This window comes from Calypte anna, chromosome 6 (genome assembly GCF_003957555.1).
Source record: "Calypte anna isolate BGI_N300 chromosome 6, bCalAnn1_v1.p, whole genome shotgun sequence".
In the NCBI taxonomy this organism is placed as follows: Eukaryota; Metazoa; Chordata; class Aves; order Apodiformes; family Trochilidae; genus Calypte; species Calypte anna.
In genome coordinates, this window is record NC_044252.1 from 9,571,341 (window position 1) to 9,598,579 (window position 27,239).

Sequence of the window (27,239 nt, forward strand, 5' to 3'; positions counted from 1 at the left end):
TAAAGTTGTGTAGTTTAGTTTCTAACCCATAAGTTTCTCTCCCTTATTGTCTCTCCTTTCTTTATCAGGGAGGAGAGGGGCATTAATAGAAAGCATCTGTTACTTGGTTTAATTGCCGGGTCAGTGTTAAACTGTGATACTGCAATAAGAACAACAATCTTCTTCTCCTCTGATCTTTCATCATACATGTTTTTATCCTTTGTACTCCAGCATTACTCTGTCAGACATAGCACTGCTAGATTTTGCCTGATCCCTTTTTTTATGGTACTAGTGTGGGCAATGATGCCATTAAATGCTTTGGCCAGGAGGTCACTGAGGTTCACTGCTCTGTTAAGGCTCTGTCTTCTCACTGTCTTCATGCCATTTCATGCCATTGGGAATTTTGTGAACCTCAGACTTCTTTTAAGTTAACTTCATACAGAGTCAGCTGCAATGGGGCAGCAGCTTCCCTCTCCAACTGCTCATTCCTAAAATTCCCCCAGACCTCTTGCTCTACCACACACCACTTCTGGTGAGGAGACAAGGAGGAAGAAAATAAAAAATAAAATAGGTAAGAACTAGTTAAAAATAACAGGTAAAACAGAAAAGAGATTTCATCTTGCTTAAAAAAAATAGAAAAATTCAGGAAATGCTTACATATGAGGTTTGGCTGAGAGCATCAGCACTCTCATGTCTACAGTGCAGTCAGGGCTGACATTTCAGCAAGGTGGAAGGCACAGGGGGAGCAGCTCAGCAGCTCAGCTAGAACATCTACAAATGACACTGACCTAGATTTTGCAGGAAACCAATGGAGCCAAACAGAGATGAGTTGAGAAGATTTTTACAGTATATTTGCATCAAAGAAAAACCAGCATTTTAGACTCTAGAGGGAAACTGTAGCCTAGGACCTGCTATGGCAGTGAATCTCAGCTGAGTTCCAGCAGCCACAGTGAAAACAGCTGAGCTACATCTGACTGTCACAGCAACAGGGCAGAGTTGCAAGGCACACGTCCAACTCAGAGCACGCAGGAGAACAGAGATAACCTGAGGGCAGGCACATAGGCTCTGCTGGCAGAAGACACTAATAGGAGGTCAGAAGAAAGGACAGTTGGAGAGGAAATGGCATGAACTGGATGTTTGATCCAAGGGAAACTTTACCATCAACAAGACACTGAGCAGCTGTGAAGCCACGTGTTTACAAGGCTCGCACAGGCTGCAGGGTCTGTTGCTGTTCCAGTATTTTGATAATTTGGTCTCTATTCAGGAAAACATTGCTACAAGCATAAAGCAGATGCTGAAGTCCTACTGGAGCCAAAACCTAAAGTTGGCAATGTGTTAATGCACCCTCCAGAACCAAAACCTAACCATTTAGTTACTGTACTTTTAAAATTCTGCTTAATGAAAAATGAAGCCAGAACACACTTGCAAAGGTACTCAATATGTCACATTTCAGGTTGTTATTATAGGGAACAGCAGTCTGGCATTTTCCCCTATCACTTCATGGCATACTCAATACCTATTTACTGACTCAGCTGGAAACAGAGATTAATTTTTTAGTGTCAAACATTTGCATTTAGAGAGGAAGCAGGAAACACTCCTTAATCATTAGTTTTAGAAAATAATTAACAGGCAAAAATTCTCAGAACCAGAGCAGAACCTTTTTTCCCATGTTAAATTACTGGAGGGTTTTCAACATCTTTCCCCCCATACTCTGCTTTTTCTTCTGTCCTTAAAAAGGGGCAGAAACTGTCAGCCACAAGCCTGAAGAAAGTATTTTGCCTTCAGTATAACAAATAGCTGTTAGAACAGGTACAAAATTCATATTGAGTAAAAAATTTTTTTACATTTTTTTTTTTTAAGGTCAGGAAGATTTTATTAAAGGAGGCCTTACATCCCTAACACTGGTACTGTCAGCAGGGTAGAGCTGTTCCCTTCAAGGGAAGAGGAAATAAAGCCAAACTCACAGGAAACAGGGTCAGCATCAAAACAAAAAACAAACAAAAAAATCTTGTATAGTGTCTCTGTGGATAAACCAAATTCCACAGAACTTTATTCTAAGTTTTAGGAAGGCTCAAGTGCTGCTCCATAGCATGGATGAAGCTGGTCCTGGGGCAGTTTGGTAACAAGGAACTCGAGACCTCCCAAGACTAATCCCAACTGGAGTATTCCTCTGCCAGGTATCAATGAGGACTGTTCAATACACATCCGTCTCAAGCAAAGACATCAAAGGCATCCATAATGGGAAAAATACCCTAAAAATTTTAATTCTCATATGCTGTCAAAACAAGGGTAATGTGGCAAAACCTTAAGGTGTATGGACAATGCAGTTATACAAGATGTTTACAGACTCAGATTATTTTTAGTTTTAGGGTTGAATACATAAGCTCTCAAACACAAGCAGAAAAGATCCTTTCAAAGTAATCTTAATTTCTTCAACAGGAAAACCACTGGAAATATTTCAGCTTTTTTACTTCTTAACTGACTTTTACTTCATAAATGACTGTACTTGAAACTACTTTTTGTTGCTATCTTTCTCTTTGAAGGAAACATGAGCTACAGATGACAAATAAGTAAAATTGTTGAAATAGAGTCTATTATATATTTTGTTCATATTATTATTTGAGAGATCATTAAAAATATTTTTAAATGTACGTTTTTAAATTTCCCTTTTTAGCAAACATAGGCTATTACGCCCACATTTAGATAATAGAGAAACTATATAAATAACAGAAAATGTATAAATACTGGGCTGGATGAGAAGACCACCTCTTAATCTGCTCCTCTTTCTCTGATGCTGCCTGCCATCCAGCCCCAGAGTAGGGAGAACAAGAATGAAGCACAGATGCAGGAACACTTCCTATGGCACAGCTACCCTGCTTCCAAGGACCTGGAGTTCCTGAATTTTTTGAGCCAGAGTTTTTCTGTGTTTCATTTTGCTGCTTTGCTTATAACATCAGCACTGTTCCCCTGTGTTTCAGATTTTCTATAATTGACCTAACTATTTATTTGAAGGACTAACCAAGCTTAAAAGCTCTGTACATGCTTGCAATACCTCCTTGTATGAGGAAAAGGGGTGAGCTCATTGAAGTCTGAGACACTGAATTATGTGAAACAGAATCCATTTCATTTGAACAAGCTCTCTCCCACTCTCCTGTTCTATCAGTATCTCATCTGACTCTAATAATTAGCATCTCACAGGACACTGGAGGGCAGATCTGAGGCTGAGTGGTTCATGTTTGTTGTGCTGCCTCTTACACAAGCATTTCCAGCATCCTGCAGACACCCCTGGATGTGCCTTCACTTTCTTCATCCCTTTCTTCAGGGTATGTGTCTATGTGTCTTCTGGAAAGCTTAAGAGAGAGATGCTATTTCTATGTTTTCTCTGCTACTGAATAAGGCAGGCAATGTAGACTTAATCCCAACTAGTGGTTGACATCCCATGTTGGAAAAGACCTGAACACAACCTTAGATTTGACTGTGCTGTCATGTCTACGAAGGATGGACTTGATATATCCATCATACCTCTTGGCACACTCTGACCACCTGGAGAGGGTCGGAGCAGGACTGGGAGAGCTGGAAGCACTTCAAGTTTTCATTGTATGTTGAGTTACAAGGTGGAATCAACTCAGCACTATTCTCATTAAATTCTTCCTTCAGTAAGAAAAAGGCAGCTGTGTGTTTAAACTTTGCCTTTGCACATCTTGTTAGTTACCTACATATTTGAAACAGCTAAAAAGGATTTTTTTTTTTTTTTTTTTTTTTTTTTTTTGGTAGCAGGATTACATTAATCCTATTTATGCTATCAAACCTGATTTTCAAGAGCCAGCATTAGCACAATGAGATCTACCAAATCTACTTATTTATATTATAGTTTATAATGGGACAATGGTTTGAATGTAAGCAAAGTTTTTGAAAGTATCAAATAGAAAAACATTACCTGAGACTGTGCGTTGACATTTGCCCGATTTGTTACCAACACTTTGACTACTTCTGCCTGTCCAGCAAGGGATGCTATGTGCAATGCTGTGTTTCCTTTCTGAAAAGAGAGATGGTGATATTTGAAAAGGGTAAAAATGCTGAGTTTAAATACATGACAATACTTTGAAGAACATATTTCACTTAAAAATATGGTATTTCTTGAAATAAAATACTCTTACTGAATACTTCTAATGGTTAAGTTATTCTAGAAGACATGGACAGAAACCAAGACATGAATCTACAATTTGTTCAGTAAATCTCATTCCTAGTAAACTATGACATTTACCATAATTTAAAACATTTCTAGTAAACAGTTACTGAGACCATTCCATCAGTAACTTAGACTACTCCAACAGTTGAAAATGAGCAATTATTGCTGCAGTAATGTCTGTAATCAGTTGGCTGACACTTTGTGCCCATGCCATCAGTGTGAACAAGAGAACAATTAGATAGGCCTGACTGACCTTTGTTGCTGCATCCACACTGGCACCTCGCTGTATCAGTTCAGAGACAACTTCTACATGTCCTTCTTTGGAAGCAAGATGGAGAGCATTCAATCCATTCTGATTGGGGAAAAAAAAAAATAAAAAAAAAAAAAAGAAAGGAAAAAAAAAGCAATGGGAAAGCCTGGTAAGCATTTTCCAGTGTAGCAAACATATTATGAGCCAAATTACAAATTATTACATACTAGCGAGAGAATTGCTTAAACAACTACTCTTATGCAAACTTCACAAGAACCAGATTGTAAGGAAAGAGTATAAATCAAGTCAGGATATACCAGCTCTGCAGTCTGAAGTCCTTCATGCTGTCATATGATCTGATGTAACATAAATGGAATGAAATATAACGTGAAATAGCACAACATTCTCCAAGTGAAACTGAAAAGGCTTCTCCATAAGGGGCAAAAGGGGCAAAAAAAGCTTTAATTGGATAAAATATGTAAACATGGCTCATCAAAAAACACAAATTATTGTTGACATGGAGTGCAAATATAAAAAGACATTCAATTAACAGGGAGAAAGGCATTTATCCAGCAAATTTTATCAAAATATTTTTAAACCTGATTTGAAATGTTGATGTCCACTCCACTTTTTAAGTAGTCAAGAGCCTTTTCCAAGTTGCCAGCTCGAGCAGCTCTCAGGTAACTTGCATTTGTGTCAGACTACAAGAAAAAAAAAAATCCTTTTAGAAAACAACACAGTATAAAAATACATTCCTTAAGCAAAGGAGTTACTTGCTGTACATACATACATCTAGACATAAAGGGGTCCCAAACTACTTTATCAAATATGGGTTAAATTCTGTGCTTTGTGCATATGCAAACTCCCCCTGGTGTAAATGGGCTGTCTGCCTGACTGGGCACTGGGTTGACTTCATATATAAATGTGAATTATGCAGCACTAACATGCAAGGCTGGTAGCCAGGGACACATGTAGTACCCGGCATGGAAGACAAACATGGTAAAGCTCAGGACAGAACTCCATGGAAACTCCTCTGCTCTTTCTAAAGGTGCCACACCACCTTCAGTGTCCAAGGTGAACTGAGCAGGTCAGTACTGTGAGGTCTCACATAACAGTCAATTTAAGAAAAAAATATAAAATACTCAATATTGAAGGACTGGACTACCTGAATGAAAAAACATGGTCCGACAAACGAATGCATTTTAAAATCTGAACTAGTATTACATTTTGTTTTACTTTCTCTATCCTCTCTCATTTCATGGCACATTCTATTTACAATATCTACCTACATTCAGTGAAGCATCCAGGAATACCAGAGTCCAGTTCCACTATTTAAAGTCCATTTTACTTTTTTTTCAAATATTGCTTTAAAGATAGCTGTGGAAATTTGCCTCATGTTTCTTTCAGTTTGAATGCAAGGATGGCAGAAAGGATAGTTAAGTCATGAAAGAATCACTGAAAGTAATTCCCATACCCAGAGGGTTTTAAAAACAAGTTATGCAAATAACCACCAAGGACAGTTTAGATAATGCTGATCCTGCCTTGGAGCAAGTGAAATGAACTGGGTTAGCCTTCAAGAGGCACTAATCATATAATCTTTGATTTTATCTGTGCCATAGCTTTCCCTGGCATCCTGGGCAGTAAACACATTTTTGGTGCCATCTTATTCACTGGTGTAGCAGGAACCGGTTTTTTGTTTTGTTTTTTTGTTTTGATTTTTTTTCCCCTCAGTATTGTTTCATCACAGGCTCACAACACTGGAACTTTAAGTGCTTTGAGGTCATTTAAGGTTCTAAAGAGTACAGCAATTGCTTTAACAGAAAAAATTAAAGGGAGTAACTGCTAGGAGAAATACAAAACCCTGGCACTTAAGCTCAGTTATACTTATCCAATGATCAGATAAGTTTATTTTTCTTTTAATTCCCCATTTTCTGGATTTGCAATTGATTTTTCTCCTCTCCTGTCAATGCAGTGGCTGCAAACACATTTTTCTATTTAAGACTTGCTTCAAGCTCATTTGAAGTCACCTTCACGTGCAGGAGGAAACAATCTTGGGCACAATGACAGCAAAATGGTAAACGCCTATCAAGTCTGCTTTCTTCTTTGTACCAGTACAAGCTACAAAACCATTTTACCAGTACTTTCAATAGACAATCTCTCTAACAAGGAGAAAATCTTTGCTTATGAACCCTTCATTTTCTCTCAAGTTTTGCACTCATGGTATTTATTCCATTTTGCAGGGGTCTGTTACTACCTTACGACCTTCCCTGCTCTTTTTTTCCAAGCATGCCACACTGATCATTACAAACCAACTTTTGCAATGTGCTTTCAACAAAACATTCCCTAAACACCAATGTTTTACACCAATGTTTTATTAGGCTTTATCAAAACCAAGCTGCTGCTACAAACTACACAGTCAGAAATCTGAAGGATATTGGGAAGAATATCTGCCTTGAGAAGTGCAGTAAAGCACTTTCATTTGTGCAATGCAGATTATTACAGGAGACAGGTCATACTCTCAGTGCTTAGCAACAGCAGCCACTAGGGTAAAAAAACAGGTCAGCATTTTATCAGCATTACCAAAGGTATGAGGGAGGACTTAATAGACCGGGAGCCTTTTTTTGTCACAGTTTAGTGGCATGTCTGTTTGGCACAGTCAGCGGGTGGCTGGTAATTAACATCAGCTGTTTACAGCTGCTTCTGGGTGGGAAGGGATGCACCAGAGAAGCTTGCTATGGAAAATCAGGTCCTGCCTGCCACATTAGTGCATGCCAGACAAGAACCACTCTCATACTCAGAACATTTAAATATCTCTATTTGCTCAAACAAAATGGAGGTGGGGGGTGAGGAAGGGAGAGGAGAGGCAGAAGGAGTGATAAATAGCTACTAATGGAAATATCAGCTAACTGTTGTTTGACTGCAGAGGGAGAGCAAAGCCTGTGTCTTTTAAGGACTTCTCTTGGAAGCATTTGCTAACAGGAGGAAGGACGAAGCTTAGGTCACACTTTTAGCATAAGGATTAAAAAATTTTTCAAATCAAGAGAGCTCAGGTGCTGCTAAATGATGCACAAATCTATTCCTGAAATCCCTCAAGTAAACAGCATACCCTCCTTTCCCAGTCACCACTTGAAACTCATTTTTTTTTGCTCAAACCATCCAGAAACATCACTGACAGCAGCAGCTAGGTTGCCACCTGAGCAGCAGGGCTGGTGGGATGCTGGGACTCTCACTGCTTAGACAGAGGTGGGTTCCCAGCACGAGGGGCACCATGAAAAAAAAGCAGTGAAGATGCATACAGGCACCAAAACAACTTGGAAGCACCCAGAGAAGCTGCTGTTTAACAGCACCACAAGGATAAAACAAACTCCCCCACACTTCAGCTGATCTGAGTTGGCACTTCCAGTTTCCACCTTACTGGTTTCCAGTTACATGAATGTGATGTGAGCCAGTATATGAAATTGCAGCCAAGGTATAACACACCCCTGTGCACTGAGAAGGGGAAAACTTTCTCACCTGTGCATTGAGAAGGGGAAAACTTTCTCACCTTGGCTAAAGCTCCTGAGCCCTTTGAGATTCACACAGAGGTATAACAGACTGAGGCAGTACAATTGTGCAAAAGTTCAATAGGGTTTCTGTGATTCTTATTCATTACGGTCTCTGACATAAGCAGAAACAAGCAAAGGAAAAAGAACCAACACCTTTGAAAACCAAAACCAATTCCAGCCTTTCTAAAAGTAACATTGCTAGCTTCCACTTTGCCTATGACTAAGGCATTACTTCAGCCCTGCTTAGACACAGAATAGACTTTAAAGCATTTTCTACCCTGCAAAATTCCTTGAATAACCTTGTTTTAAGATATTCCACTTTCAAAACCCAGAAGAGCCAATGAATGCTGCATTAAACTTCACAAAAACTAAGTGGAGTCAGTAAAAATTGATCAAAAACATCAAGACAAAACTTTCACCTTTCTAAACCTAAAATTTTCTCAACTTATGGTTCTATTTTAAACCTAAATTATTTATTTATTTATATTAGTATCACAATATAGTAGAATACTGTTATTTCTAGTTGTCACTGTTTTGTTTGAAACAAAGCCTTTGGAGTCCCTGATAGAGCATTTAATTGCTGCTGTATTGTCCAGACAAGCAACATCAGAGCCTAGGATCAAATCACTGAAGGATTTAAAAGGTCAAACAAGTGTAACAATAATGTTAATTGTTATTTAACTTGATTGCCACTATGCTAGGAGGTTCATATCAGAGTCTAACCAAGAACCCTTTGGATGCATTCAAAAAACACAATGGGGAAAAAGAGGATTTTATGTTTCCGACCTTTGCTCAGGAACTCCACAGGTAAGCACTCCCCCTCTGTAGGTAACTCTTTTGGATAGACCCACTTCTACCTCACCCTCCTGTTAGCATCTGAAGACATTCCCTTGACAGACCTAATAAAAATATTCTCCAGTATTAATCACTTAGGCCTCAATATTCCTGAAAGAGGCAGTCTGTATATTAACAATCTATACAGATCCCATGAAATGAAAATGAAAATAGTCTTTTAAATCTTCAAAGTCTTGAGAAATATCAAGAGAACAACAAGCATGGGACATGCATCAAAGCATCCTGGATCATATATGTTTTTGCAGTCAGTGACAAAGATTTCAACCCTTTCTGTGTGTTTGCACAAGATCCCATTTCCCAGGCTGTGCACCCGAAAGCTTTCCCAGCTCCCTGGGGATGCTGCCTTTTCAATTCCTCTATCCAGACTCAAAATAAAGTGAAGATTCTTACAAATGTTTTACTTTTTGAAGACACAGGCCTCAGATGCTGTGTGTTTAGTTTTGGAGTGGTTATTGGGACAATATTTCATAAACAGCAGATTTTTGATAGTACCAGTACTGATCCATGTATAATAACAAGCTTTTTCTTCACAGACAATACTATTTTTCCCCTCTCCACCTGCAGTTTTTTGGGAAAAAAGGGATTATTTCTAGTTTTAGAAAATGCAAACATGCAGATGATTGGCTTATGAATGCAGTTTTTACACAATGGATATTTCTTTTAAATTTGTGTATTTTCCTTTAATGCAGTATACTATAAAAATACAGTTCCTTAATGCACAGAAGGCTGATGAGCTTGCAGACTGTGGGCTGCTTGCAGCCCACAACAGGTTTTCCAGTCTGGAATTCATTTCAACACCCTTCATCCCAGAGATATCTCTGGGAAGGGCTGAGTCTGAACAAGCTGTGCTGGTAGCAGGACTGAATTTCCCAAATGTTCTTTATCCTAAGGTCCTCTAGACCTACCACATGATGGATGGTAGAGCTTGTGATGTGCATAGATAAGACCTGTAAAGCACTACTCCATTTTAAGGAAAAGCTATGTGAGGTAAAAATCATTTCTATTATAGGAAAGAGTAACTACAAAGTCACTTGGATATTACCATAAGACTCCATTTTAAAACAGAAAATGCTGCTGCTGACTCACACTAGCAAATACATAGTCACTGTCCTTCTCTCCAAGTATGATTAAAGACAAAAACTGTTAGGAAACTGTTAGCCAGGGTCTGGCCTGGCTTTTCCACAGGACTAAAGAGGGTGTCCTGAGCAAACAGAGCATATGAATTATTTAGTAAACCCTTCAAAACTGCAAAACCATTATTTTCACAGGTCTCCTCCCATACTATGATGGCATTTCTATTACTCTCATCTCTCTGTCCTTTGTGTTCTGCTTACAGGGGCTTCTTTTTCAGATTAAAAATCCAGTCTATTTTTTCACACTGGGTGCAGGGTTTTGTTTTTCACTCCATCTTTAACAGTAGCTGTTGTGAAGGGAAACCCCCAGCAGGTTCCCATTGTGCCAGAGCAGGATGCATTCTGGCTTGAGTCCCAGCAAAGAGATGCTAACCATGCCTAACATTTGTTGCGGGGGGAAGAAGTGACCGCATTTTAAGGGATGAACTTATGTTACTTCCATTTGGATATGTGCTCAACAAAACTACTCTTTCAACAGCATGGGATGATCTGAGAAAAAAGATTTTAACATTTTTGCTTATTTTGATAATGGTAGGCTTACTGAAATGGCCTTTTTTTTCAGTTAGGCCCAAGTCTGATGGGCACTAAGCACTACACTGGAAACTGGAGGTCCTTGGCATTTCTTTGGTTTTGCTCCTTTGTTGATATAGACTTTTCATTCAAGTAAATATGTTACAGTCACTAAGGAATGAAATTTTATTTCGAATAAAGGATACTGGCCAGTTAATAGCAATGACTGAACCAGGTCTGAAGCCATATAATTTTCTTAGTGAGACTCTTCATCTATCCTCCAAGCATCTGTATCCTTTACATCTCACTACTACTATAGAAATAAACCTGTATTAAAATATTTTACTTTCACCTTTTTCATTAGAAAGGGTGCTTATCCTTCAGAAAGATACTTTTGGCATCACAGCCCTAAACACAACTACAGAACAACAGGAAAAATTCCATTCCTACCACCTGACGATGAAAAGGAAAGAACTTTCAGCTAGGGAAGGCCAGTTATTTTGAATACAACTGCAGGATTAGAAATTATTTCATTATTGGTCAAAACCCAACCAAATACCTCTAATTGTTTGCCCTGTCATGCAACCTATTACAGTATTTGGAATGTCCCCATAACTGGCCCTATTCCAACTGTGCAGCTACCATATGTTTTCCACAAAGAGCAAAGGGGGTTGTGATTCCCAAGTCACCGAAGATACACAGAGCTAGACAGGAAACCCTTGTCTAACATCCACCTGTATAACATGCTGAACATATTATCCAAGTTGAAAATGTCCCTAAAGCCAGCATTTACTTGTAACTACAGATACCCAAATACAGAACGATTCAGCTCCAATTACAATAAGATAAACATCTGACAGCTCAACAGAAAACACCTGAACTGAGATCAAACTCAAATGTTCATACAGGGTAAGCTGCTTCCAATGCTCTGCCAGCTTGCACAGGTGAGGTTTTGAGATTTTGAAGCACAAGTTTGATGTGTCAGCTTAATCTGAAGAATTTAAGATAACAATGATTAGCATGTGCTAAATTAGTAACACCAAAAGCAAGATCCTAGGTTTCCAGGCCTATGAAATTAATGTACATCTGCACTGTCAAGTATGCATTAACAACAAATTATAAGAATTATTTTATTTTAATGGGAAAATAAGATTCCTGGAATACTGACTTTTTAACTATCAGGCTTGCCTGTATGAAAAGACAAACCTGAATGACAAAGTAAATTGGGACACACTCTGTTCAATATGCTAAAACCAGTAAAATCACTGGTTAGATTCTGATTCTCATGTTAGAATTGCAAAAACATAAAAGAAACTGATTCACATGTATAATTAATGAAAACAATCCAATACAGTTGGATGCAAAAGATTTAAGCATCTAAAATTCAAGATTCCTTCTCCAAGCTGACAGCCCCAACTTCTAGAATTTTATTTCAAACTCTGTGAAGAAACTCCTGAGCCTCTAATGACTCATCTCTCACTCTCTAAAGCTTTCCTATCATGCACTTACAAGTGAAAACTAAATCACTGGCTTTCAAAACTGCTACCACAGTCACAAAGAGCTAGAGAAGGGCTGGATATGTTTCAAGGGTTTTTTCTTATGTTTCTGTTCACCTAAATGTACAAACTCTCTTATATTTCAAGCTAGATGAGATGCCATTGATCTCCTCCCTGATATTTTTCTCTCAGAAACTGACTACCCAATGAGCATGGAAATAATTTCAGCATACATCAGTCTAAAATTTAAAGCCATTTCCATGCTAAAGTTTCATTTTTCAGATCACTGCATGAATTATGCCAAGTTGGTCCACCTCTTGTTCTCTCTGTGCATCTTGTTTTAAAATGCAGACACAGAAAAGAGAGGAAAACAGTTCAGCAACCCTTTTCAAAACATTTTTTTAGAGGATATTTTTTTTTATCTATAATCTCAGATGGGAAAAAAAGAATCAGTATAAGCCTAAGTCAGACAGTATTGCTGATTTTAGGAAGACAGATTTTAATCACTCAAAATGAGCTCACTACAAAAACACTATGTAAATATGCTTCAATCAGATGTGTTGAAGTGGAAGTTACTGGTAATAAATTGGAGCAAACTGTATCCTGGTTAAATTGTAATGGTCGTAAATACACCCTAAAAATATTATTGTAAACAAGTTAGAGGAACCATAGAAAAACTACATAACCTGTTATGTAGCTTGACAACCTATTAAGAACTTTCAGTACAGTAAATTCAGAAGTTTCTTCTTTTCTTTCCACTTTATGTCTGCTTTTGAATGCATCTCTCATTCAAAACCAAAAGAATTCTGCCATGGAAGTTTGAACATTATTAAATTGAAAGATTGTTTGATGATAACAGGTCAAACCATTTTTGAGGTGGTAAAAATATATGCAGAAACACACCAGTTTACACTGCATGTATTGCAAATTCCACTCATAGTTAAATTTTATACTTTCCTAGGCTCAAGAAACATTTGGATTGATAGTTTTAAAGATATCTACCAGACTAGATAACTATTAGGAATTTTGACACATTGTTCATGATTCTTACACAAATTAAAAAGTGTATCAGTTTTTAAGTGTCAATGCATAGGTTTCCATAGCAGGGATTATGACCTCTGTCAGAAGCAAAGAACATCATCCAATTTACACATCTGAATACCTTGCTGGAGAGAGTCTTTGGACACATACACAGGACACATACAGAATATGAAGGTCAGTGTAAATTATCTGAAGATCTTTCAGATACTAAGAGGACTCCCTGGGCAAGATTGGTAACACAGCCAGAAATGTGGTAACATGTCAGTTCTGCAGGGCAGGTTAGAAGCATCCCATGAGGTCTGTCATAGCTCTTTCCCTAAGCTCTTTTCCCTTTCTCCTTAAGGGAAGAAGCTCTTTCCTTTGTAACATTAACAGAATAATCTGTCCTGACACCTCTTTGTAGATCCATTGTGAAATATATAAACCCAGATACAATGAGAAAGACTTCACAGAACCAATAAACCAGAGGATTCAAATGTCTCCCTAAAGCCAAAGACCAGCTGAGGCAGTTTTGGTAGAAAAATCTAGCTAGCACTACCCAAACTCATGAAGGCAAATCTCACATGGGAGAGTTAACAATTCTTAAATGCAGGAGCTGAGCTGAGCAACCTGCTAGGAGATAATTATAATCTTGGTCTGAAGACTAACATCCATGAAGCTTTGTTGGCTTAGCCATCTTCTTCTACAGGGGCTGAATTTCCCTTCTGACCATAACCTATTGTTTCGTATTTTCTAATTTATTCTGTTATCAAGGATGTGATCCAAAAACTCCAAATCTACTCTGTAGTCTCCCACATTACTCTAAGTCACACAGGCAAGGCAGAGCCCTGCAGAATGGGCACTGGGCACACTGCTGTCTGTTGCTGTCAGAAATACTGAGGAAAACCTCTGTTCTTCCTCCCAGATGTGATGCTGTATGAGGGGTGCAACAGCCCGAAGTGGCCTGCACAAAGCTGAGGAGCTGGACACAGGAGAGCCATCAGCCTCCATGGTTTCCAGACCTCCCTTTTTCTTCTTCCTCCATGATTAAGCACTGACATTCACTGCTGAAAATTTGTGCAATGGCATGGAAAGTTCTATGATAGCATCTGTTGGGGCTGTCTGGATTAGATTTATTCAATGGTGTAAGCAGCAAATGCAAATTAGTTTACAAGTGTTTTGTTCCTCTTTCCACATGTTCAGGATTTAAGGATTAGTTTGGATTCCAATGGAAAAATTGCTTTTACCAGCCCAAGCACAGAAGTCTGTGAGCAAAACCTACAGATCAGAGCCCTGCAATTGGTATCAAGTTTTCTGACTCTAAATACAAGATGCTGTTTCAAATGAAAGGAAGAGTCTAAATCACTTCTGGGCCAAGGCTAAAGCCAGGATTTACAGGCACAAACAGGATGAAAACAATAACGGGGAGGGCAATCTTGGGTATATGGAGTCCTACAGATGAAGAGAGGGGGAAAGAAAACAGAACATAGCTCAGTTTTATTCTTAAAGTAAGGGAAAAAATACCAAATATACAGATAGATCACTGCAGATCAGATGGTTCCATTTTCACACTGTCAATTTTCAGTTACAAAACTGCACTAATACTTTTCTGGCTTTCAAAGCCACTGTACACCAGAGAGTTGGAATACTGTAGAAAAAACATGATCATCTGAACATCTTAGTTGAGATTTCTAATTTCTTGACAAAAATAAAAACAATGGACCTATTTAAACAGACCTCATATTCTGTTTTTATCTGAAAATTACCACTGTTTTTTAACATCAGAATGAAGTATGTTTGGAAAACACATAATTCTTTAATCAAAGAAAGTAATGATATTTAACTAAGAAATTAACATTATCCAAATCAGGTTAAAAGACTTTATCTTGATTATTTTAATAAACACATGCTTAGAATTACTTTTCAGTTCAACTCTCACAGTGAAAATCAGTTTATTACATGCTTACAGAAATAAGTTCAGGCCAAAAATCTTACCTACCTGTCCTCTACAGTAATCTCCCCTAGCATTTGATGGTAGAATAAGTCATTCCTATACAGTGCTTATTTAAGTATCTCTTCTGAATAGCAAATCTACAGGATACACAGAGCAATAGTTTGTTTTTTCCTTAGAATTAAATGTGCATGGCAACCTTTAAGAAATTTAAATATGCATGGAATGAAAACAGACTTTATTACCAACACTATGAGCAAGAAAACACGAGGATGTGCTTGTACCCCTTCTCCATAGCTCAACTCTGTTTCAGATAGCTACTACACCTTCAATAAACAATGTATAGACTAACAGAAGACATTTCTATACAACTTCTAACAAAACTCAGAGTAAATACCATTCCATTTCAGCACAGAGGGGCAGAGCATACAGCAGACCAGCACATTGCCAATGCCACAGCTTGAAGGTGGCAAGATTTTCAGTTCTCTCTACTCTCCAAACTGTTGCACACAGAAACTGGCAGGACTGTGTCAAGTTCTGTACTACTTGGGCTCATTTAAAAAACATCGGCAAAGATTTTTATCACTCTGAAGATTGATTATTGTGCTAAAACCCAGGAAAGTACAAATAATATTATTAGGACTGAAAAAAAAGGGTTTAACCCAGTACTATAAAACATTTGAATCAAACAAAACGTTCTCCTTCAAGAAGTGGCTTCACAAAGAAACTCCCCCAAATAAATATTTTCATAGTTTTGAAATTACTCATGGAAACCATAGTTTGCAAAATAGTGTTTAATGAGGGAAAAAACACCAGTCCTTGTCCTGTCAGCCAGTGTTGACAGCAAGGAAACAACATGCACCTCTAAAAGAACTCACTGCACTATTTTTTCAGAACACAAATCTATTGCTGACATGGAAATTAGCTAGTAAATTACTGGGTGCTACTATCTGTAATATCTCTATCTAAAAATATCCTGCCATCAATTGACCCTTCCACAAACCTAACACTCATCAATATTAATAACTGGAGACCACACTTAGCTAGGAACCCCATATTTTAATTCTGCAATAAAGCAGCCTGGAGAACAACTACTTTAACTTTGTGGGTTTTAAGTGACTAGCTCAGGCTAATGAAGAACCTAGTTTACAGAGTACAGGAATGTCATTTCACAGCAGTTTACCCACTTGAATAATTGTTAAATCACACAGTGAGCACCTTGGAGGTCACTGGGACTATCCCCGAGAGTAAGAATGATACAGGTGCATCCTTACAGCAAACTACTAGCACTACAGCACTAATCTTTTGAAGTGCAATTGACCTACAGAATGCTAGTAGAAAAAGTGTGTTATTTGATATATACACCTTCAAGACAAAGATTTCAGTTAACTTTTTTCAAAATACACAAGACTTGCTAAAACATTTCAGTGAGTAAAATGATTACATATATCTAGGTTACTTAAGGTCCTGATCACAGAACAAAACATCACAAAACATTTCTGCAGTTTTTATCAGCCTCTTCTATAGATATTGTGTCCCGAGCAGAACACAGCCATTGGTAAATTATTCCATACACCATTTTCCTGCTGCCTCAGCCTATACTGTAATCGAACTGTCAGGACACAAAATACACCAAACAAGCTGAAACATACCTGTTCCTACATCTAGCTCTGTCTCATACAATCAAAGTCTTAAAAAAACAATACAAGAAACTCAATATGCAGATTTCACTCTTATTTCAGAATCCACAAATGCTTACTTGTTCTGGAAAACATTCTCCCTCTTCCACTGCCATTTTCTGTGGCCAGATACGAAACCTGATGACTCAATTAGTTAACACTTTGGACCCTGCACCATTGCTAAATATAGCAGCCCCAGGAAGTGGTTTCCTTTTTTATTTTTTTTTTCTCTATTTTTTTTTTCTATTTTTTTTTTTTTTTTTAATTTTTACTTTTAAATAAAGGAACTAAGCCCAGTCACTTGTTAGACTTCCCTTGGCTATTTAAATGGCAAACGACAAGTGACTGTAAGACTATTAAGTTAGTAGCAGTGTGTCCCAGGATTCCTGGCTCACTTACCATATTTGCTGCCTCCAGTCATTCTGCGTGTATGTAATCATGATCTGTGGAATACCCAAAATAGCTGCAGCATCAGCTGATCAGAAAACCACTGCTGCTTGGAATCACTCATGAAACAAGCTTTTGTCATTCTGCTTATCAGCTCTTTCTAATGCAGACTACTTTGAACTATTTCTAAAGGCAACAATAACATCATTTTACACTCTGTGTGTTTTGAATACCACATATGCCTGCCTCCTACTCCATGGTAATTTATATTTATTCAGATTTTCTGATGACTAATTATGATAGATTTGTGCTGCTGGTTCTAGAGGCTGTTTTCCTGAACCAAAAGACTGTTCTTTATATACTTCAAGTTCCTAAACCAGAGAAATTAAAAGCAGTACCAAGAGCAAAATCATTTTGCTTCAGAGGAAAGCATAGAGAGAAGTCCATGATTTCAATAAAGTAGATCTCTTCCTTTTCAATGGAATCTGTGCTAGCAGCAGGGATTTTCTGCATGTTTCTCTAGTTATTTACATTAGGAGTGCCTTTAAAGAATGCCCACCTTCTGAGAAAGGGAATATTGAAATCTCTTCAGTACACCACAAGCATCTGCACAATGTGCCCTGCACTTGCCTATAACACATCTCACCTGACACACAAGAGATGAGCACAGAGTCACTGGTACAGAAGAACAGCAAAGGATAAGACAAGGGAAAAAAATAATAATCAGGGTCTAATGGTTTTTTCAGACAAGATATGTCCAGTGTTTTATTTGTTGATGAAAGGAAATAATCTATATGTAAAATATGATAAGGAAAATTTGAAATTTTCAAGAAGCATTTCTGCACTTTTATCAACTAGAGCTCAGCCACCAGGCAGTAGCTCCATACAGTTATAATGCAGATCTTGTTATTAATTATCTATGTAAAATCTTTCAGTAGGTGCAAAATTTAAGTCCCCCCCCAGTGTGTCACTAAATAGATAACGGAGGCACTCAGGGGATCTAGCTTGAAATGACTTCATTAATGGCACTGATGAGGCACATCTCTGCTTTTGCACATATTTGCTTATGGTATTATAGTGTCTATGACTAATACCCAGATCTGCCACTGGCTAAATAAAGGGAAGCTAACAGCTGTCTGCAGAGGTGGAGGAGCCTTCCACCCCAATTTAAACACAAGACAATGACCAAGTCAGTTTAATTGAACTTACCTCACTGACAGATCTATGCAGAGCCTGCAATAGCAGAGATTTAAATCATCTGCACCAGCTACTTCAGCAATGCTCTCTTGGGAAATGTGCAATTTCTGAAGCTGAATTTTGATTTAGCATTACAATTCAATTTGAAGACTGTGAACCATCATTTCAAAACAGTAAAATGAAACATCCCAGCTCCAGAGACCCAGGACCATAGGGTTACTATCCAGTGACTGAATTATTGTTTCTAACTGAAGAAGGATTGGCTCTGAATAAGAAGCAGGTGCCTAAATACCCTTCTTGTGCCTTTGTAGGGGTGCTTGAAAACAAAGAGATAGGAGATATGATGATTTCTCTAATGGGATTTGAGATAATTTAATGACATTTACAACTTCCTTAACAGTTTTTTTTTGTAGAAAAAAGGATTAAATCAGGCAAGTTTTATGGAAAGAGTCTGTCCAAAAGTCCAAGCCCAGTGTGAGGTGGTGTCCCCAAACCACTGGGTGCCACTGAACTGCAATCTGCTGCTGGGGGGATAGTGACTGGTGACACAGAACTGGCAATCCAACAGATCTCCTAAAACCAAAATAGGGATTGTTTGGAAAGAAGGAACAATGCTTTTATAAAAAAAGGATTCAACAACCTCTTCATGTGTCTCTCTTACTGTCTGACTTCACTCCTTGCTCCCTAGGCAGACCAGGTCCCATGGATGGTACCAGCACAGTCCGAATGACAGCCTGATCCCTCCAGGATCCCTCTGAGACTGCCTTCCCCTTCCCATTGCCTGCTCATTTATTCTGCTAGAGCTCTTTTGCTTTTCCAGTCTCCAGCCCCTGGCTTTTTGACTTCCCATTAGTATGATGAGACCAGTGGACGATTGACCTAGACAGTTGCCTATTAACCTCCACAACCTCCACAGAACTGTCCTGGCTCAGGTTGTGAGATTTCCACAAGAAATTATTCTATTCTCTCAATATTAATTTTAAAATAGCAATGATCAGAATTACAAAAGAAGAGCACAAAGAAAAATTAATATCTGACAGCACCAAAAAGTCATCTCAGCACATTCACATCCATCAATTCAGCTCTGATTATTGAAAGCTCACATCATAAATCATGGCAACACTTTTTTTTTTTAACCTTCTGGATCAGTTTTACAGCCTTCAGGATGATTTCTCACTTGTATGCTGTTAACATATGGTAATGAAGGAAAGGCTCGATACTAAAGGCAAAATCTATTTGTTATAGACTTTGGGTACAATTTTCAAAATCCTTTTGTTATCTGCATCCTGAATTACATGAACTGCAAATTCCTGTAGTCATTCTTTGCTTGAGAAAGAGAAACAGCCCTGCATACAATCATGTAATGAATAGATATCCAAGGGAAGAAAAAGATCTCAACAATCAATCTCCTCCCCTTTTGAAAAAGAAAAGGGAAAAATAAAACCAAAAAACCAAACAACAATCACACAAAAACCTAAAACCCTTTACAATCTCATTAAAATGACAGATTTGGTACAGATGGAGGATTCTTTTAAACAGAATAGTGGAAATGTCTTTTTAAATTATCACTACTCTGCCCTCCAACCAGATGGAGTGCTTATGATTACTGGCTTGGAAGTGACTTGCAAACAAAGCAACACATGGCAGAATTCAGTATAAAGAAATACATGGTGTGACATGAGATACAAAAAACATAAATATCTTTCTAAGAATGGGAAAGACAAGCTGAAATATTTCAATCCATAATCTGGAGTTAGTGATCCAGATTTTGGGAAGATGAAATATAAATCTGATTTTTTTTTTCTGAACCTGCAATGGATGACATTTCAGACATTTTGGAAAGCTAGAAAGTCAGCTGAAGCCCACCAGAGAAGGGGGTTATAGGTTTGTGGCATTTTGGGCATCCTTTTCAGAGGATAAGTAGCATCAGTACTGATGTGCACTTATACAACACAGACCTATGAAGGATCCTCAGTTATAGAAACTTCTTATATCACAGAAAACGTTAGGAGTATCTGAGATATTTAATATAATTAACTAAAATTCTGTTCTGGTTGTTAAAATAATGGCTGTGTCCCAACTTAGATTTTTAAACAGCAGTTTGAGTGCAGACATTGCAAAGGCAACAAGATATTCACTAAGCAATTCCCTGAGACCCAGAGACCACAGGTCTGTATGCAAAACCATGAAAGATGCATATTACATACAGCGAGAGGGATAGTAAAGCTCATAAGATAGAGACTTCCCCTTCTTTCCACCTAAGATACTTCATCTCAAACACCTCATGGTTAACTTCTATGGATAGCTACCAGACTTTTACAAAGAAGCTACTAGACCAAGGAAAAATGCACATTTACTCACTTGTGCTTTAACTACGGAGAATATGCAGCCAAAGGAAAAAAATCCTTACCTAGTTATAAAATGCCCCAGCAATCAGCATCATTTGCACATTACTTTTTTAAAAAATCTGCTTGTTCTGCCACCATCCATATTGAAAAGCATACGTTTTCTGTATTCAAACAAAAGTCAAGTGCTGGCAGCATTTACGGTTTTTTTTAAAAAAATATATTAGTTATTTTAGTTTTGGTTTTTTTCTTAATTTTGACGAAGATATTCATCTGCCATAATGCCTATTAATCTAAAGCTCTGCAGAACTACCAAAAAAGGAAATCCTGTAACTTCTGCTACAAGATACTCAAAATTTCTCTACAGAGAGTATCCAAATTAGTGCACAGGAATCCCATGGTCTCATCCTGTTCTTCCTCAGCAGCAGATAGGATCAAACCTCAAGGACTGAAATTACTTACAATCATTTTTCAGAATTTGTTTCTCCAAACATTTTGAAACACCATGCTTTGAAGCCAGCCCTGCTGTGACCTGTAAAATTCAGCACATTACAGATACTCAAAATGCCCATGGAAGAACCACACTGAAGCTCTGCAGTGTTCCCCCTGTCCCAATCCGTATCAGCTCCCGTTACCTCCCTGTCAGCACTTCACCTCCCTGGGATATGCTGCTTTCAATAGCAGGGCAAGGGGTTCTCAGGATTATGGACTAAAATAAATGATACATTTATGGTATGAGTGGTATGTCCAAAGCATCTGAACCACTATCTACAAAACCACTTCAAATTCTGTTTTTTTAAGCCTTTATTGTTCCCCTTAAGCTATCAGAATAGATTCTGTATTTCCGCTCTGCCCTGATAATCACCTCAAGCTTTCTGGAGGAGCAATTTTTTCTTCCATTTCCACCCATTAGATGGGGTTTTCATGCCCAAGTTCTAAAGCTTTTTTAGTTTCCAGCAACCCTGGGGCTACAACACCCTCAGATTCTTCCCTGTCCTGTGGGAACACAAACAACTACAACCAAGTGGAAAACAGATAAACCCAAACTTCCTGTCCAGACCAGACCATGTATCATTCAAGGCTTCCACCACGAAGACTTCAAGAATTTCTTTTCCTTCATCAGTATCTTGCCTTTACATGGAAAAGGTATACAGGTTTACCTGTGTCCAGGACAAAGGTAATTTTGCAAAACCACATATCACAGAAACCTCATAATTGGCATAATGTGTGAAAATGGAAGTTAAGACAGCACTTAGCGAGGCAATTTCCTGCTGCCAAGACCACACTATACTCTTCAAATAATAAAGAACTAAAGACAACAGTAGTTCCATCCCCTTGGCACCACAAAAAGCAGCTTTAGTTAAGCTAACTAGAAGCTTCTGGATTTATTAAGATTTCCTTCTCTCCCACTGACCACCTAAAAGACAGCTCTATCAATGATTTGCTACGAGCAGCACCTCTGGAAAATACTGAGAAAATGCTGCTGGCTTGAAGTGTTTACATAAGCATCATGATAAAAATCATGATTGACTCCTGAGCAAACTGACTCAACACTATCATGCTTGAAAAACAACTAGTAGCCAATTAGGAAAGGAAAAAAAAGCCAGAGAGTCCAGTCAACCCTATGTTCAGATGAACTACAGATCTCACATGAACTCTCATAGAGAGGAGGGGAAGAGCAAGGGCAAAGAACTATATATGGAAAGCACAAGGAGACCCGATATCAGATCTTCCTATATCATCTTGAAGCATTGCTGATGTTTGAAATTCTCTGCTGATTAATCTGATGGCTTATTGCATGCCATGCCTCTTGTTCCAAGTAATGTTGAAAACTGGGAATCTGGACAAATTGAAAACAGCTACTGCCTAACTCCTGCTCTGACATACCTCACTGGAGTATAGGGTTCCAGAAAGAAGAAATCCCTTGGACCTGAACAGCAGAGCTCAGTATTTTTTCCAAATGTTGAACCTGCATTTGATGAAAATACTATGAGCAGGTTAGTGGTATCAGTGGCTGCTGATGGTCTCCTTAGGTGTGTTAGTATGTAAATACACAGATAGGGAAGTAAAAATCACATGCTAATTATTGCACCACAGTACAGAAAAATAATGACTAGTTCAAATAAGTGTTTCAGTTTTTAAGAGTTTACAAAAAAAAAACCCATAGTTTAAAGTATCAGAGGAATGTTGCGTAAATTATACTGTCCATTTGTATATGGTATCCATGTGACAGCAAGTTGGCTCTCCTTTTGGATTGTATTTCTAGCAATTTTCAATATTCCAGGATTGCCAGGAGCAAAGAATTAATCATTAAGATTCATGATGACAATGGAAAGTATTTCATCCTAGAGTTAAGTACCAGAAATGTTACTGCTGGCAAACCAACCATTCCAACACTCCCTCTCTCTGTTGTCTATCTTGTAGGCCTATTCTGAACATAACTGTGAGATGAAGCCCCAGAACTGACAGATGGTTTCAAAATGCTCAGACATGGTTTCTGCACAGAAAAAGAAGTTTATATCATGTAGTATGTTCCAAGAGCAATACTACAAAAGCAGTAGTTGTTCATGATATCTGACAACTGACATCTCCACAAGACCTTAGCCAAACCCTCACCCCCACCACTATTAACAAAATATTTGACTACAGATCTTGACCACCTAAAAAAACAAATCAAATGAAAACAGAAGTAGGCTTAATTAAAAAAAGAAATACCAAGAACAGTTTGCAAGCATATCTGCTCACCAAGAGCATATGAGCGTGTCCAATGCCCTGTGGAAAAAGCTCAAACTAGCACAGCTATCATTTAGTGTACAGTGCCTTATTAATCTTCATTTATAGATGGTGCAGTCATTATATGATAAAAGAAAAATGGAATCACTGACCTGACTGTAACTAGTCTTTTCAATCTGTTCTCAAATGCAATGGATGAAGCAAGACTTGTAAACCACAGGTAGCCTGTTACTCATTCTGGTGTACAGACTACAGCCAAATCATCATACTATAAAAATGTATACAGACATAAAGTAAAACTTTTATCAGAAAACTAATGTAAGAATAGCTTGCTTATGAAGTGATGGGATTTCTAACACATGTAACATTTAGCAACACTGGACAAAAAATAAAATAAAAATCAGAAATTTTCAAGAAAATATTAGAAAGGACTATTATGGATGAGGGAAGAAAAAAGGTGTTCTTGAAATCACACCAAACCCTATTTCTTATGATTCTGTGACACACAGGAGTGTTAGAGCTCATCTGCAGGCAAACTGCACTTGGCGTCAGAGTCAGAAGGAGCTTAACACAAGGTGCCATGGAACACAAACCCCCAGCCATGTAAAATCAATCAGCACTCTGCCCACACGTGGTGTACGTGAGACCATGAGGCTCACAGGGGGCCACAGCCTGGGCAGTGTCAAAGCTGCTGGACCTTTCAATGCTTGAGGACTTAGCATTACAAAGTACTCTGAATTTTTCTTCAAATTACACTTGGAAGGACTTCAAGAAAAACTGCAAGTTTATATATCTCATAATCATTATAACAATGTGAAAGGAAGATGCTACAATGCAATGAACCCAAAGAAAAATGAGCAGCTGTAGCTGTAGTTGATTTTAGCATCACTCAAAAGTTGTCAGTCTCAGTGCTGACATCTCCTGATTGTTAGTTAGGACACATACAGACCTGTCACCAGTGGTCAGGAGATTGCTAGACAGTAAACTTTCACATTACAGGGTGCTGTTCCCAATTAAAATATGAATCTGTATTTGTCATTGAAAATGACCAAAATCCAGTTTTAACCTCCAGTAAATGTTCCCTCCAGTAGGTTCCTCTCTATCAGCTTCCTGTCATTAGGCACTATTATTTTCAAAGAAAATGCTACACAACCTTAGGCCTACTGTCCCTTTCCAACTCAATTACAGCAAAATCTCAAATTATTTCACTTACTCTGTTTAATTCCAGGCTATACTATGGCATAAAAATCAAGGTGGGGACAAATTATAAACCATTATATATAATTTACTGAATATCCAGTTCCTATGGGATAAGTGCTCTTTTCAGGCACAAACCTGTGTTTCAGATCTAACTCAGTGTTGAATGTCTGGGCAGCAAATACAAGAGACTTCCCCAATGTTTTCTTCCTCAAGTTTTAGTCACTGTACTAACACCAGATTCAAATTGCCCCAACTTTGTTACTGCAATGGAGCTGAAGCTGTGCTTTCCAGGAACAGGGGAGCATCCAGTTGTTCCATGCAATAACCTTAAGATATCCTATACCAGGAGAGGACAAAGAGTCTTCCTGTATCAGAGTTATGCACAAATTTCCCCAAAACAGAAGAAAATGAGTAAAATAAAGAACAAATTGTCTCATCAAGATAATTTCTGATATGCTGCTGGGGGTTGAGGGCAGCTCTGAAAACTGCATTTCAAGCAGGACTTACATTTCTCAGCACAGATGTATAAATATATCTCTCAGTTCTCACTGTAGTGCTGGCAGTTTGACTAAATATTAATGCTGTCCCTGAAGCACTGCTACTGATTTTGCATCCCCTTATGTGCATTACACACGAGTTGCTGGCTACATTTAAGATGCATGCTTTCTGAAGTTGCATTAGACCTACAAAGGAAGAGCAAAGGGCATCTCCAGGGACTGCATCAATGCCCTCAGGCTTCCCTAGGAACTGTGGGGAGCTAGAGGAAACTGTAGGATGCATAATTCCTAAATGTGGTGCTGAGCATTGAAGATCTATTGCAATTTGATGGTGACTTATACTGTGTTGTAATGTAATACTTTGCAGCTATACTGCAGCTATTTTAAGCAGCATCAAGAGAGCTTTCATTGTACAGTAAAAAAGCTCTCAGAAAACTTGTTCAAAAATACAAAATAGAAGTGTGATAGCAATAAGGGTCTGTATTAAGGAGCTAGGTACCTCTCTTTGCACTGCCTTGACTCATGTGCACCACACTTTGGATCTGGTATTCGTTCTATACCTATCAAAATGTATTTCACACTATATGAGGTTAGAATATTAGCCAGGTTTTGCCCTAGCTGGCATGGCTGTAACCTATGCTACATCAGTGAAATGGGTTCATCAAGCTTCTGAGATCTGATTTCTCACTGAACATTTTGAGCAGATGCACAAACACACCTTGGAATGGCTGCATGAATAATGCAGTCATTACAACAGAACACATGGCCATATTCTGGTTTTTCCTAACTTTTTTCATGAGCATTGCATTTCTTTTCCTTGGGAGAACCTTCAAGTCTGTAGCTACTATCACAACTAGTGCTCACATTTCCTTTCTCTCTGTGAACTGTTATTTCTTATCTGATCCTAAATAGCTTTCACAGGGCTTCTAAAATTACTGTATAGCAGTAGTATTTCTCATATCTGCATTACCTACATGATGCTTCATGAAAAGCAGTCCCTTGACAGGATAAACCAGCTGGTGTTCACACTGCATTATGGAGGAGGCAGCAGATGCTATATTTAGGGTACAAAATATCTTCTTCCATTATAAATCTATTTTACAGACCACAGAACTCACTGATACAGTTATGTCTTTTTGTGATTGATGAAAATCCTATTTAACTTGTATTTACAACCCAATCATTAAATAGCTGTCATTTTCCCTTTATCTCTTTGCCTTAGTAAAATTACATACACAAAACCATACTGGTTTTTACTAACTCCAAATGTAACAATCTGCCATGAACTGCCAGGGCAAAGCATCAGTACTGTATCTATACTTAGTGTGGACAATCCCAGAGCCTAATAGTTTTTCTGCATTTCCCCCCAAGTCTCTCCAGGGCAGAGACTAATGGGACCTAATCATACTGAGGTCATCTCAGATGAGCCAAGGATTTACTGTGGTTTTTAAAAGACATCTAAAATACCTCCTAAATGTATCACCAATCCAGTTTTTAGTTTGGGTAGTTGTCTCTCCAATAACTTACCTGTGGTTTTTTTTAATGGCAGGAAATACAACAGAGCTTTTAAAAAACTGATTTCCATGCAAGCAATTCTCCACACGTATGCACACACAGAGATCATGTTTGTTAGATATCTATGAAAATATTCTCCATTTGAATGTGTAGACAGATAGCTGCTGAAAACTGCAAAGAATAGTGTTGATCCTGAATTTAAAACAATAGGAAGCCATGGACTTCATCAACTGTATTTTAATGGTCTTAGCAAAGAGGAATAAAGAACTCCTGAGACACAAAGCATTATAACTATAACTAAGTTTAAAAAAAGTCTTTTTTCCCATTAATAAAGACTCTTTAAATTTGCATGTGTGCCACTCTGATATAAAGTTAGAACAAGGCATTTTTGAATCTGATTAAAGAATCTGACCCAACTCCCATATAATTTAGTAAGAAATCTCATCTTTAATTACCAAGCATTGTAAATTATTTGTATTAATAAATTATTTGTCTGCAGCAAACACATTCAAAAGGGAAAATGAATGCATCAGGAACCATATTTTACTACTGCATTTTAGTACCTGTCCTTTAAGCCCAATTGAATTTTTCATGCTGCCTAACTGGTACCTTGTAGGCTGAAGCACGCAAGTATTCCCTCTCTCCTCAGTAGCACTGGATCTCATGTGAGATTTAACAGCAGAGAATTTAAGAAGAGGGGAAATGCTTCCATTTTGATTTGAGTTGTAAGCACCATCTTGTGGAACTACAAAGGCTGC

General features: G+C 38.1%; 1 protein-coding gene across 2 annotated transcripts in view; it reads right to left on the reverse strand.

The window, feature by feature from the left end:
* Positions 1-27,239, reverse strand: part of ANK3 (ankyrin 3) — a 356,895-nt gene that overhangs the window by 140,892 nt on the left and 188,764 nt on the right. For both annotated transcript variants that reach the window (XM_030453513.1, XM_030453512.1), the window contains exons 3-5: positions 5,018-5,119; positions 4,422-4,520; positions 3,917-4,015 (exon numbers count right to left, since the gene is read on the reverse strand). In XM_030453513.1, coding sequence (XP_030309373.1) covers positions 3,917-4,015; positions 4,422-4,520; positions 5,018-5,119 — 300 coding nt within the window. The remainder of the gene's footprint in view (positions 1-3,916; positions 4,016-4,421; positions 4,521-5,017; positions 5,120-27,239) is intronic.